This window comes from Lampris incognitus, chromosome 9 (assembly GCF_029633865.1).
Source record: "Lampris incognitus isolate fLamInc1 chromosome 9, fLamInc1.hap2, whole genome shotgun sequence".
NCBI lineage: Eukaryota > Metazoa > Chordata > Actinopteri > Lampriformes > Lampridae > Lampris > Lampris incognitus.
In genome coordinates, this window is record NC_079219.1 from 28,136,803 (window position 1) to 28,151,534 (window position 14,732).

A 14,732-nucleotide genomic window follows, 5' to 3' on the forward strand; every position below is an offset into this window, starting at 1 on the left:
GTTTTTATTTTATCTTGATTGTTCTTTGTCCGCCTGTTCAATAGTTTTCTTATGTATTGTTATGTTTTTACTTCTGTATTAATTGTTGTTTGTTTGCCTGCCCAGGGACAGCAGATGCAAATTAGCTGCCGGCCAGCTCTGGCGCAATTGTAAAATGGTGCGTTGTCCCTGTCAAATAAACAATAAATCAAACTACTACTACTACTTTCGGCTGCTCCCGTTAGGGGTCGCCACAGCGGATCATCCGAAACAATAAATCAAACTAACCCGGGATAATCCACCAAGAACTACCACGAGGTTCGTACCCAGGACCTTCTTGCTGTAACGCGACCGCGATAACCACTGCGCCACCGTGCAGGTAATGAAAATGTGAAAAACAATAAATGAATCTATCCATGTCGATCAACCTTTTGGGAACCATTACATCATAACTAAATGTCCACACGGACGAGAAAACGCGTGCACCGTAACGGAAACGTCCGTCGCACATTGCACTCCCTCTTTTTCTTTTCGCTCGTGGCGGCTAATGGCAGCACGTAAAGAGTCCGGCTCAGCAGTGAGCGTCGCGATGACTTCTACAGGGGGTACTTTGGACTCTCCCGTCAAGCAGATCCAGATTGAAGGACTGGTAAGTGGCAAATATGAGACGTATGTTTCTAGTTTGTGTATTTTTTTATCTAGAGTACACGGTCATGAAATGTGACCAAGACACGGATGCTAGTCTTGAGCCTCGTCATGGGCGTCACATAGCAGGAACTCGGCTTGTTTCCTCGTGTGATGTAGTTTGATGATAGGTTACACTGACAGTCTCAACATACAGTATTTTATATATAATTTTAGAAGTAAGCTGTAAGTGGCAGTTTTACTACAGTTGCTATGCTGAGCTAGATTCTCTAATTCTCTTTCATCCGGTGCTGTTAGCTCAGCCAGTTGGCTAAGTTAGCCAACTCTGGTTTAATATGGTAGCCGGGACCGTCCTGATAGACTGGGTTAATAATAAAAACAACAATTTTGGGTTAAAATAGTCGCGTTGACCGTCATGTTTCTCTGTGTAGTGTTGATTGGTATTTTGGTTGTTATTCGCACACATATTTGAAGACTCGTTGCTATTTAATTGAGAGTAACTTTCTGCATCACTCTCTTACCTATGAGGTAAGCCCATTCAGCTAGTTGGCGATTTGGCAAGTGATGGTCTCGTTTTATTTAACTTTGGTCCGGTGATGTAGTTATTAATTATAGGACACGTATATGGTAAGTGCCCGTTGTGTCTCAGTTCCCTCTGTTCTACTAAGTGTTAGCCTGATTAAGGTGAGCATTTTGAAGGATAATGCAGTTTAGGAATTTTTCTCTTTTCTGCCCTTAAATTTTTTTTCAATAGTATTTTACGTCTATAGATTAGTACCTTATTTTGCTAGAAACCAGCGGTGATGAGAACACTTTGAATGATAATGCAGTTTATGAATTTTTTCTGACCTTAATTTTTTTTAAAATAGTATTTTACGTCTTAAGATTAGTACCTTATTTTGCAAGAAATCAGCGGTGATGAGCTCCGTTCATAGAAATTATCGCAGTGTGTATCAGCATTTCATCTGCAACACGTACGTCTGAGCAGAAGAGGGCAAGCTTGCTTCACTGCCGCGTCGTGACGACCTCTGCCCCTCAGAGACGGAGCGGCTTATTTGTTCATTTGTGTGCTCAAAACGCAGTAGCAAGACATTGATTTGCGTGCCGGTGCCTTCCTTTTTATCTTGCTCATTTAAACCAACTGTATTGAGTCTTAGGCCCCTCATTTCTAGTTTAAACATTTTACCTGAATTTGCATCATTCAGACTTGGGATAACTTTTTTTTAATTCAGTAGCTGGATTATGCATGGCCATGCAGCCTGTTTTTTTGTTTTTTTTGTGTTTTTTTTTTTTGTGGTATGTCTGTATGTCACCCTTTTTTGTAATAGATGCTGAAAGGACACATTTCTCTTTCAGGTAGACCTGTGAAATATATCTTTCTTGAAATGTGCATTGCTGTTCTGTTGCATCATTACCTGTCTGGCTGGGTGTTTGCTCATAAACATCATTCCACCACTATTAGTGTTCATTTGCCTTTGAAGAGGTTTTCCCATGGGATGCTGCAATCTGAGTAGGTGCTAAGCACAAACGGGAGTATTAAAGAGAACATGAAAGAGTTAAAAAAAAGGAGGATTCTGGCATCTTTTCTGATGCCCCAATGCCACTCAATCAAACAGATGGATCTCATTTAGGAACCTAATTGTATTAAAGTCTTTTTTGGTCCAAGATTGAAAGCTGGGTGCAACAGAATGGAAGGTTTTGGGGCTTTGTGGGGCGGGGGGGGCGGGGGTGTGTGTGAAATAATAGTATTATTTCTCTTTTACACTTGCACAGGGGTGGGTTTTACTTCTCTGTTTGGTGGTCCATCACTGTTGGGCCACGAATATATGAATGAATAAAGGTAAAACATTGCACTATCCACAGGAGAACACAACCTGGCATGTCCATAGCCCACCCTTCTCCCCTAGTTTTCCTCATCTGGCTAAGTTATTTTAATAGTGTCCCTGCCCTGGAAGAGCTTGACCCCCAAAACCAATCCTCTTTCTGAGTCCCCACGAGTGGGGCATAGTCTGCATTGGCCTTTGGCTTGGATGAATTAATGTTCTTGTGGAACAAGACTTACTACCTATTGTCCTCCACTTGTCCTCCTCCTCCATTTGTCCCAGGCTTTGCCTTAGGATCTTGTTTTCTTGATCAAGTACATTACAGCTAAAATGGAATGTAGATTTCATCGGTAAGTCACTGGCCATAAAGCAAACTCATCATGGCATTGTCTGTCATTGTGCTTTCTCATAACTTAAGTCTTGTTGTGATGCACATATGAGCCCTTTATGTCTGTGTGCATCTGAGGAAGAAAGAAAAGATTTATTATCAGAATTAAAGGCAGCCAGTGGGGGATCTGGGCTGCAATTGATTTTGTGCAATTCAATTTTAAGCCCGTTGATTTAGAATTTGCTGTCCGCATATCAATCTTGGCTCTCCACATGAGGTAAGCTCACTGGTCTTCCTGCTGGTGAGCTAGATCAATAAGTGTGTGTGCAAGTGAAAGGGAGGGAGCGAGAATGTTAGAATGAAAGTGAGTTTACGCACGTGTGTGTGTGCGTGCGTGTGCATGTCTGGACACGTGTGCTGGCACATAGAGGCCTACAACACTAGGTTTTGCTTCCAATATCTCATGGCATTTACTCAGCACAGTACAACAAACCCAACACCCCCCCCCCCATACACATCCACCACGCACACACATCTCCCTACCAGTATACCCACCTCTTCCAGCTCTCCATGCATAGCCTTTAGGTGTAGATTCAGGATGTTTTCACTCGTGGTTCATTTCAGCCTCTAACGTAGACTCAGACCTTGACTCAGCAGTTTTTGGTGCATATGTGGACATGCCAAACGAACCCAGACCCCTTTAAAATGAACTGAACTCAGACCACCTTGTTTCAAAGACCAGTAGGTTTATGCGTTGTGAACACAAATCGGACCCAGTATAAGACAGGTAAGATAAGACACTTTATTTGTCCTTCTAGGCATACATCGAAATTATGTTTGGTAACTTTGAGACCAGCAGCAATAGAAAAACAAGATAAAAACAACATAAGATAAATACAATGAGGTAGCGCCCTCTATCTATATATAATAAAGGCACTCGGATGAGGCAGGTAAACGGTGATAGTGCAGACAGTACAGTATTAAAAGGTATTACACAACAAATTAGATACTTAAAAACAATAGAGACGTGATTAAGAAGTAGTGTCCTATCCGTATATTATATAAAAGACACTTAGCATGGCAACTAAACCGTAACAGTGCAGTTTCACAGGGTTTGCATGATGAATGGGGTACTTGTTATTACAACATTGATGCAATGTAGTATTAATATTCTATATTACAGATGTAATATGTATTGTGTGTAATAAAGTGTTGGAGTGTATTAGCAGCAGTTGCGAGGCGGGGATTGGATGGTTTGGATAGACTAACTTGGTAATATTTACAGCCTTCAGACCTCAGTTCTCAACAGCTATGGGAGGGTGAGGGGTGATGGAGGCTACAGCTCTGGGGAAGAAGCTGTTCTTCAGTCTGTTAGTTTGGGTTTTGATTGCTCTATATCTCTTCCTGATGGCAAAGGGAGAAAACAGACTGTAACCTGGTTGGCTTTGGTCTCTTATGATATTGCTAGCCTTCTTATGTAGGCGGCTAGCATACACTGTATCCAGGTTTGGGAGCACAGTTCCCACAAATCTGTGTGTTTTTAGCACCCGCAGTAAGTCCTTCCAGTTCTCAGCTGTACAGTTGGCAAACCAAACCGCCGCACAGTAGCAGAGGATACTCTCTATGCTGCTCCTGTCTAGATATTGAGTGTGATTGCTGTGTTGGCACCTGCCCAAATGAACTGCACCAAGGGGTAAATGCTTCAGGGTTTGATGAAAATGGGCCAAACAGCTCAGGTGTGGTTCTTGCACACCTGAGCTGTTTGGTCCGTGTTTGGTTTGTGAACACAGCATTCGCACCCTGGCATGGACAAGAGCAACCGAACCGAGACCTTGTTGAAGAGGTGGTCTCGGTCTGGTTACAAACGAACTCTGGTACGGTTCCTTTGTGGTATGAACGTGATCCGACCCAATTGCAGGAAGCATTGTGCATTTTTTGGATTAAACCAGCTCCCGTCACACGCCTCCGTGTAACGTGAAGAACGTATTGTCTTCTGGCTGTAGCCTTCTTGTCCTGCATGTACGTAACCCTGTGCAATCTGACAACCAGCTAAACACCTTCTCCCATCAATCATTGGAGACTGGGCTCGTCTTGCGTCAGTTTATTGACAGAAAAAGGGTAAAACTGAGAAATTAAACACAGTTATCAACGCCACTTAAGTATAGAGAAGATGAGTCACAAATACCATACAACAATAATTGTCAAAAAAAAAAGGAACTGAAATCAACTTACATGTTGCACAACTAGGGCTGGGTAAAAAAATCGATTCATCAATGCATTGCAATATATTTTTTCCCAATTCAATGTCGATTCAGAAAATCTTGAAATCGATTATTTCCGTTGTAATTAAGCCCCACTCCATTGTGGGCGTAGTGTGATTTGTGTTGTACGGAGCCCCCACTTGACTCAACAACGGTTGTTTGGTCAAGTGGGGCCTCCGTACAACACAAATCCCACTTGTTTATTCAACAAAATGGCGACAGAAACGGGCAGTAGTAACGCTTTAAAGTCGGCGCCTACAACTTTAAAATCCGACGTTTGGACACATTTTGGATTCAGATGTAAAACCGGAAAGAGGAAGTCGATAGAAATCATGTCGTGTGTAAGCTTTGCGAGTCAGTATTAAAATACTGCAACAATACGACGAACCTACGCAACCATTTGAGCTGACACCACGCGGAAGTTTTGCAACCTGCGGCTAAAGCTAAACCTGTGGATTGCAAACAAATGCAGCTAGACAAATCCTTTGTCTGCAAACTACAGTCAAGCTTTGTGCGCGCACAGAAGATAACAGAGTCTGCGGCGATCTTCATCTGTAAGGACCAGGCGCGGATCTACAGGGTGGCAAGGGGTGGCAGCTGCCACCCCTGGGACACAGTCTTGCCACCCCAGGAAAAAATCTCTAGATCCGCCACTGGTAAGGACACATGCCCGTACAGTGTCGTGGAAAACGAGGGCTTTAAGAAGATGGTACACACACTGGAACCACGCTACGCCATACCAACACGAAAACATACGACAGAAGTCGCCGTTCCAAAGCTGTACACGGAGGTGAAGGAAGCCGTCGTCGAGTCGTTATAGTCAGCAGAGAGAGTAGCACTTAGCACATTGTGTGCCTTTGTTTACATTTCAATTCAAACTAAGAAGAAAGAGTATTTTTAGTTTACATGCACTTTACTTTTTTCCATGTAATTAAAGCACAGTTATGTATATTACTTTTGTGCTGCAAGTTCAGCTCAGGTACAATACTGTACTACTAATGTTTTATTTTCTATTCATTAAAGCATAATGAAATGGTAAAATACATTTTTGGGTCAGTTTGTTCTAAACCAATACAAATAATGCACACACTATTATATAACAAATATCAGAAGGTACTCAATGAATAATTTGGGTATTTTTGTCATCTATAGGGATGGGTATCGTTAGGATTTTATCGATACTGCTACTCTTATCGGTACTGCTCATCGGTTCGGTACTTTGTCGATACTCTTATCGGTTCTTTTTGATTATTATGCAAGAAAAAAGACACTTAATTAAGAACAGAATCGACATTGCTTTATTATTCTATTATATAACTTTATATAAATATAAACAAAGATTTATTCAGCAGCAACAGCAGCAGCAATGTTTTAAATGCGTCTGAATTATAGACTTTATAATCAACATTCAACAACAACAAATAAGATAAAAAAAAGTAGATTAAGATAAAGAAAAAAAAATATTAAAAATAATTTTTTACAGCAAAAGGCTAACGGAAGTTCAAACAAACAAGAACCTAGAACATTATCCTAACAGTTCTTCTGCAGAAAAATCAACATATCTGCCTTCTCCGGCAGGAGTCGTGATCTCTCCTGACTTATAGTGTCCCCAGCTATTAGCCTAGCTAACTCCGTATCTATGGCTTATATATTTGTAGCTAAACAATTAGCTAAGCAATTATATTTTATTTATTGGCCTATTCGTACTAATTCGTTATTAGCCTAGCTAACTCCGTATCTATGGCTCATGCGGCTTACCTGCAGTGGACGTGGATGGAACACTACGAGCAAAGCAGTCGAAAACACCGCATTTCTGCAGATTAATACCATGTTTCGACAAAAGATGTTTCGACAGATTGCTTGTATTGCCACCCTTACTGGCAAATGATTTGTTGCACTTGTGGCAACGAGCGTTGTTGTCATCGACTTTTGAAAAATATACCCAAACTTTTGAACGTTTAGTTCTCTCCGCCATGATGAGCACTTGAGCAGAGCTGTCTGCGCGTGTGTGAGCGAGTGTGTGGAGCACAGCACAGCCCCGCCCCTCGCGCAGTAAGAGAGAGAGACAGAGAGATGGAGAAAACGGCAAACAAGATTATGTTCAAGACGTTTAAATTCCTCGAAAAACACAATTGCCACAATATAAATCTCACTCCATGATTTCTCGAGTACCTACCGACTACTGATAGCAGAACCGAAAACGTCGGATCTTAAAAATGCTCCGGTTTTTACTCATTTGAAACCGGTTCCCGTTTAGAACCGGGTTTCGGGGGGCATCCCTAGTCATCTACAAGTATTATTGAATCGATATCGAAGCATATTGGACCAATATCGAATTGAATCGATATCGAATCGTGACCTTAAGAATCGAAATTGAATTGATTTGTGAGGTTCTTGACAATACTCAGCCCTATGCACAACACAAGGTAAATTTGGCCAACTAGCTTACTGAAACATACTAGCATGCTGCTGTCCAGATATGAGCTATCAAACAATCATCGTCATCAAAATACTCACATTGCACATCAACTTAGTAAGCATAATCAACAAAGATGTTAGGAACAGTATGTCAGTATACATTTGAAGTACTGAGAATGCTACCAAAGGCATGGTACGTAAAAGATGGAAGCGGATTTGAAAAAGGCAAGTGGAGACAAAAACCATGAGGCTGTTCTGCTCACAATCAATTTCCTGACTGAGTCACATAATTTAAAGGTCACATGCTTAAATGTATAAACTGACAAGGAACTGTCAGCAGGGGTAGATAAACCAAACTAAAAGAAAATAATCTCCTGATGGGGCCAGAACAGTGTGGTTCTGCTTGCATATTTTGGCCTGATAAATGACCCAAACAATAACCACAATTATTAACAAATGCCAATTCTTCTGATGTACCATTTTGGATATAGCTACCCTGTAAGCAAAACAAACTCTCCTTTCTCCGCCTGCCAACCCCACGAGATTGCTGACTCGTGAACAGATTGACAAGCTCCCACATGGCATTTGTTGATACATTTTGGTTTCCTTGAAATGCAACAAAGTCTCAACTTTGCAAACTGACTATAGGTGTGAAAACGTCCTTGAAAATGAGCCATGGGAATGTTCTCTGCCACTGCGGGTTAAAATTGTATTTCCTCCCGGTGGTTTATTAAACCACCGGGGGCTTCAGGTAATGTTACTTCGTTGCCTTCCTCGTCCATCTCCTCCTTGGCGTTGACTGTTTCAGTCGAAACTTCCGAAACTTATGTTTCTGTCACACTCTTTTGAAATCTACTACTACTACTACTACTACTTTCAGCTGCTCCCGTTAGGGGGTCGCCACAGCAGATCATCCGTCTCCATTTCTCCCTGTCCTCTGCATCTTCCTCTGTCACACCAGCCACCTGCATGTCCTTCCTCACCACATCCATAAACCTCCTCTTTGGCCTTCCTCCTTTCCTCTTCCCTGGGAGCTCCGTATTCAGTATCCTTCTCCCAATATACCCTGCATCTCTCATCCACACATGTCCAAGCCATCTCAATCTTGCCTCTCTTGCTTTGTCTCCAAATCGTCCAACCTGAGCGGTCCCTCTAATATAATCATTCCTAATCCTGTCCTCCTTTGTCACTCCCAATGAAAATGTTAGCATTTTCAACTCTGGCACCTCCAGCTCCGCCTCCTGTCTTTTTGTCAGTGGCACTGTCTCCAAACCATATAACATAGCTGGTCTCACAACCATCTTGTAAACCTTCCCTTTAACTCTTGCTGGTACCCTTCTGTCGCAAATCAATCCTGAAACTCTTCTCCACCCACTCCACCCTGCCTGCACTCTCTTCTTCACATCTCTTCTGCACTTCCCGTTACTTTGGACAATTGACCCCAAGTATTTAAACTCGTATGCCTTCGTCGCTTCTACTGCTTGCATGCTCACCATTCCACTGTCCTCCCTCTCATATGCATGAAGTGGTCAGAAGCAAAACATTAGGATGGTTGCAAAAGGTATAGAAATGATGTTGATGGGGGCGTCCGGATGGCGTGGCGGTCTATTCTGTTGCCTACCAACACGGGGATCACCTGTTCGAATCCCTATGTTACCTCCGGCTTGGTTGGATGTCCCTACAGACACAGTTGGCTATGTCAGTGGATGGGAAGCCGGATGTGGGTATGTGTCCTGGTCGCTACATTAGCGCCTCTTCTGGTCAGTCAAGGCATCTGTTCAGGGGGGAGGGGGAACGGGGGGGAATAGCATGATCCTCCCACGCGCTATGTCCCCCTGGCGAAACGCCTCATTGTCAGGTGAAAAGAAGCCGCTGGCGACTCCACATGGATCGGAGAAAGCATGTGGTAGTCTGCAGCCCTCCCTGGGTTGGCAGAGGGGGTGGAGCAGCGATCGAGACGGCTCAGAAGAGTGGGGTAATTGGCTGGATACAAAAAAAATTACATTGATGAAAGCTGTATATTTGTAAAAGGGAAAAGGAAAAAGTGGATCATTAATTTTTTTTTTTTTACTGTATTCGTGCCATGTCTTTTTGGATAGATATTGAACATTATTTTATTGCTGTTACAAGTGTAAAAGTTAATCCAAGTGGAAAAGATGTATTACTTTGATAATGATAGTTATTCAAAATATAAAATATACATTAATCTCCTTTATAATTTATGGTAAATACTAGCTCATGAATGTAAATGGGTGAAAGAGAAACCAAAGTGCTCCCTGTTTATGTTTAAAATTGATGATTTAAATACCTTCAAACCAACTGAAAAATGTCAAACCAATTAGAACATTGAAAATATGTAATGAACTCAATAATTTTAAGACGAGAGATATAATTCAGCTTTTTTTACACCCCTATCAATTTTGTCTTTTTATTTAGTTTTCATGTATTTCTTGGAGTATGCATATGCTCATGCTAAGAAGTGTAACACTTTGTTCTCTGAAATTGTGCTCCAATAAATAAATACATTTAAAACCATTAAGATGGCTGCTGTAGGCAGTGGCAGTGATGTTTGGTCGGAGGATGAAACAGCCGACTTGCTTGACATCTGGAATGAGGATGCTGTTAAATGTGTTGCAGAGGACAGAAGACCAGGTCAACAGGGCTGTCGATGGAGATGTCACATGACCATTTCTTGCATGGGAGGCCCATAGCAGTACCTGAGGGTTTTGGATATTTTCTTTCCTGTCCTCAAAGTTGGGAAATATGTCTATGGAGGCTGAACATTGTTGTCGTTATATGACAGATGTAATTCTAGGTTTGATCACGTGACAGTTGGATAGGTTGAAAGAAAAGGTTCTGGAGAGGGAGTGTTGTTTGGCCCGCCATGAGAAGGAGATGAGTTAGCTGTTATGAAGTTGTCATCTGGGTTGGACAATGCTCCTTGAATGCCAGGCAGGGAAGATATGGTTGAGGATTTGGTGGGCTTTTATTCAGGCTTCGATTGTGGATGATATGCATGGGTTCTTAAAACAGTTCATTATTTTAATGGAGGGACCTAGGAGAGAGAGATTTTGCATTGAATTGGGTTGCATGATTGTTCTAAAGTAGATTCAGTATGAACAAGAAGTGGTCAGAGATCTCATCAGTACTGAAGTGGATCAGAAAGCGCCGAGTCCTCTTTTGAGTCAGGTTACATTGTGAACAGAGAGGACTGGGTTCTTTTGCTGCTGGTTTACTTAAAAAGATCTGAGTTGGGCTCATTTTTTTTTTATTATTATTTTCCCTCTTTTTTCTTCCCAATTGTATCCGGCCAATTACTCCATTCTTCTGAGCCATCCCTGTCGCTGCTCCACCCCCTCTTGCCAATCCGGGGAGGGCTGCAGACTACCACATGCTTCCTCTGATACATGTGGAGTCGCCAGCTGCTTCTTTTCACCTGACAGTGAGGAGTTTCTCCAGGGGGACGTAGTGCGTGGGAAGATCACGCTATTCCCCCCATTTCCCCCTCCCCCCTGAACAGGCGCCCCGATTGACCAGAGGAGGTGCTAGTGCAGCGACCAGGACACATACGCACAGCTAGCTTCCCACCCGCAGACACTGCCAATTGTGTCTGTAAGGACGCCTGACCAAGCCGGAGGTAACACAGGGATTTGAACCGGCGATCCCTGTGTTGGTAGTCAACGGAATAGACTGCTACACTACCCGGACGCAGTTTGGTTCATTTTTAAAAGAACTAAATGTGAAAACAGCCTCAGATTCAGGAGTTCTCGAAGAGCTCTTTGCAGACTTGGGTTTATATAACTTTTTTTTTGTCAGCTGTTTATTTTTTTCACCAGGTAGCTGTCTTCCTCCCTCTCTCTGTCCTCACTGTGTTCCAGGCAGCCTGTGTTATGTGCAAGGCTCAGCGTTTTCGGTTTTTACCGATTTTCACTGAAAAATACCCAGATTTTTTAAAAGCAGCAGATCAGTTTAAACTGATTTTCGACCGGATTTTGTGTTTCCATTAATCGAAACGTTGTTCCTGTTCGTTTGAAGTTATGTAACAGTGTCCTCTTGTGGCGAAATTTGGCATGCTGGATGGCTTTGAAAAATAAAAACCGAAAACGCTGAGTCTTCGTTATGTGTGATTAACCGCACACCAGAGCTTCGATTGTGTACCTGAACTGTGTGCTATCTGATGCTGCTGGTGGAGGGAGAATGCAGAAGCCCCTTGTTGCTGACTCCTGCTCCTCAGATCACTGTCTCTCTCTCATGTGTCTGTTTTGCCTTTCTCGCTTGATTTCCCTCTGTCTTTCATCATCGTCCCACCCTTCCCTTTTTGTCTATCTCTGTATCAAGTTCACACCAGTAAGTTTTCTTAACCTCCCCCATGGCTTCACTCCAACTCTCTCTCCCCCATTGTGAATTCTCAGTCACTTAAACATTTTCTCTCTCACTCTCGCTTATCCAATCCTGCGACCTATTGTTCAGGCCTCCACTAGCCTCTCAGTCAGAGGTGTGTGGGCAGGCAGGGGAATGAGATTTGCTCCACACTCTCCAACCCGTGTCACCCACCCCTACCCCCCACAGCTTTCTACTTGTTGCGTGACAGGACCAGCCTCTATTGAAATAAATCATCTTCATGCACCCGTCTGTTTGCGTATATGCATGCGTTTACGTTCACTTGTGCATGTATGCCTGCTAGTGTGTGTGTGTGTATTGTGTTTGAGAAGCTAAAAAGAGGTCAGGGCTCCCTAGGCTGGGGTTGACGGCTGTTATATTGTTGAACATGGCTCCGGGACTGCTACCTTGCTTGCGTGTAAGTTCATGTGTGTATGGGTTATTAATGCCTCTGGCTGTGACCTGACTACACACTCATCAGTGTGATGTATGTCCACCACCCCACCCCAGCCCCCTTCCTTACACACACACACACACACACACACACACACACACACACACACACACACACACACACACACACACACACACACACACACACACTCTCCGCTTTCAGCTTCCTTTGTGTCCTCTTGTATGTTCGCATTATATTTTTCACTCTCTGGCTGTTTGCTTTACTGAGTGCCAGTCAGCAAGTCCGTGTGACCATGTGTTTGTGTCTGTCTGCGAGTGTGTGAGAGGGGGAAAGAAAAAGAGAAAGAGAGAGAGCCATTTCCCATCTGTGATGTCTGTAGTATTGATGCACTGACTTCGGGTAAGCTTACTACAAAATATCATGGGTTCGGGCGGGCGGGTCAAAAAGTGACAAAGTGGGCGTCCGGGAGGCGTGGCGGTCTATTCCGTTGCCTGCCAACATGGGGATTGCCGGTTCGAATCCCCGTGTTACCTCCGGCTTGGTCAGGCGTCCCTACAGACACAGTTGGTATCTGGGTGGGAAACCGGATGTGAGTATGTGTCCTGGATGCTGCATCAGTGCCTCCTCTCAGTCGAGGCACCTGTTCTGGGGGGAATAGCTTGATCCTCCCACGTGCTACATCCCCCTGGCGAAACTCCTCACTGTCAGGTGAAAAGACGCGGCTGGCGACCACATATCAGAGGAGGCATATGGTAGTCTGCAGCCCTCCCCGGGGGGTGAAATTGGCCAAGTACAACTGGGGAGAAAAAGGGGGGAAAAAATCTAAAAAAAAATTAAAAAAAATAAAATGAAGTTATACGGTATAGGACATTATTTTATTTGTTAATTTTGTAATGTGTAGGTATGTAGATCTTTTAAAAGACATGTTCATGTTGAAATAAATATACCTATGCAAGTAGTTATGTCTCTACTTGTATTGGTTTGTCCTCTTATGGACACAATGTGCAAAAATATATTCAAATGGGTTCAAATCCATGTGTTTATTAGAAGGAATAATTGAATGTAATTTTTTGCTAATTTTGACAGCCCTACCACACACACACACACACACACACACACACACACACACAGACACACAGACACACACACACACACACACCCCTGTTCACGATCTGCTGTTCAGATCTCGGTGCAGAGAAATTCAGGTTTCATTCCAGTTATGCTCGCTCGTTTATTCTCACGTAGTCAAGTTGAATCTGTCTGTACACTTTCCTCTAAACGTCTAAACTGCACTGAATACTTAACAGTCCGCCATGAACAGTCGACATTGGCGGTGTGCGAGTGACAAAGCCCCCGATGGAAGCATGTGCTGTTCATTCACAGCCTGGTAGAGCTCAACAGAGCCCAGTTTTTCCCCATTGCTTGCAGTTTCGTCTCTTTTCTACTTAACCTCCTATAGATACCACAGTACTGACAAGCTTATGTGACACTTTCACACTATTGATATTCAAGGTACGAGAGACGCTGTATTGAAAGGATTTCAATCTGTGGTCTTTACAGCAACTTCTGAGGCCCAGTGTGAAAATGTGATAATGGTTTGGCTTGGCTTACAGGCCAGTTGGTGTACAGAAATAACTGCGTGGTATACCACTAATATATATATATATGTATATATATATATGTATATATATGTATATATATATACACACACACACACACACACATATATACGTATATATATATACGTATATGTGTGTATATGTTTTTTTTTTCCTCCCCCTTTTCTCCCCAATTGTATCTGGCCAATTACCCCACTGTTCCGAGCTGTCACGGTCGCTGCTCCAACCCTCTGCCGATTCGAGTAGGGCTTCAGACCACCACACATACCTCCTCCAATACATGTGGAGTCGCCAGCCTCTTCTTTTCACCTGTCAGTGAGGAGTTACACCAGGGAGATGTGGGGGGGGGGGGATCAAGCTATTTCCCCCAGCCCCCCCCCCCCCAAACAGGTGCCCCACCTCACCAGAGGAGGCGCTAGTGAAGCGACCAGGACATATACCCACATCCAGCTTCCTACCCGCAGACACAGCCAATTGTGTCTGTAGGGACGCCCAACCAAGCCGGAGGTAACGTGGGGATTCGAACCAGCAATCACTGTGCTGGTAGGTAATGGAATAGACTGCCACGCCACCCGGACGGACACCCCCAATAAAATGGATATTTTATTGAACCAGAGTGACTTGTCATTCATGAACCACATAGCAGTATAAATACCAGTGACTTGTCTATATATCTAGCTTACACCTCGTCGTCATCATGTGGTTTGAAATAAGCTACATCAAATGTTGAATGGGATAGAGTCACAATCCACATGGCATAAAACAAGTATTCTGAATCATTTATGTCGCTGAAATTAAAAATAATTAGCTGTTAATCTTGGATATAAGGTTGATAACCAATGTCGTGCGATCTTTACTATGGCT

At 43.2% G+C, this 14,732-nt stretch overlaps 1 protein-coding gene across 1 annotated transcript in view; it reads left to right on the forward strand.

Moving 5' to 3' along the window:
* Positions 1–496: 496 nt before the first annotated feature.
* LOC130117791 (eukaryotic translation initiation factor 3 subunit H) overlaps positions 497–14,732 on the forward strand; it is a 102,068-nt gene continuing 87,832 nt past the window's right edge. The window contains exon 1 of the mRNA XM_056286022.1: positions 497–628. Within this exon, the coding sequence (XP_056141997.1) occupies positions 527–628 (102 nt within the window). The 5' untranslated portion in view covers positions 497–526. The remainder of the gene's footprint in view (positions 629–14,732) is intronic.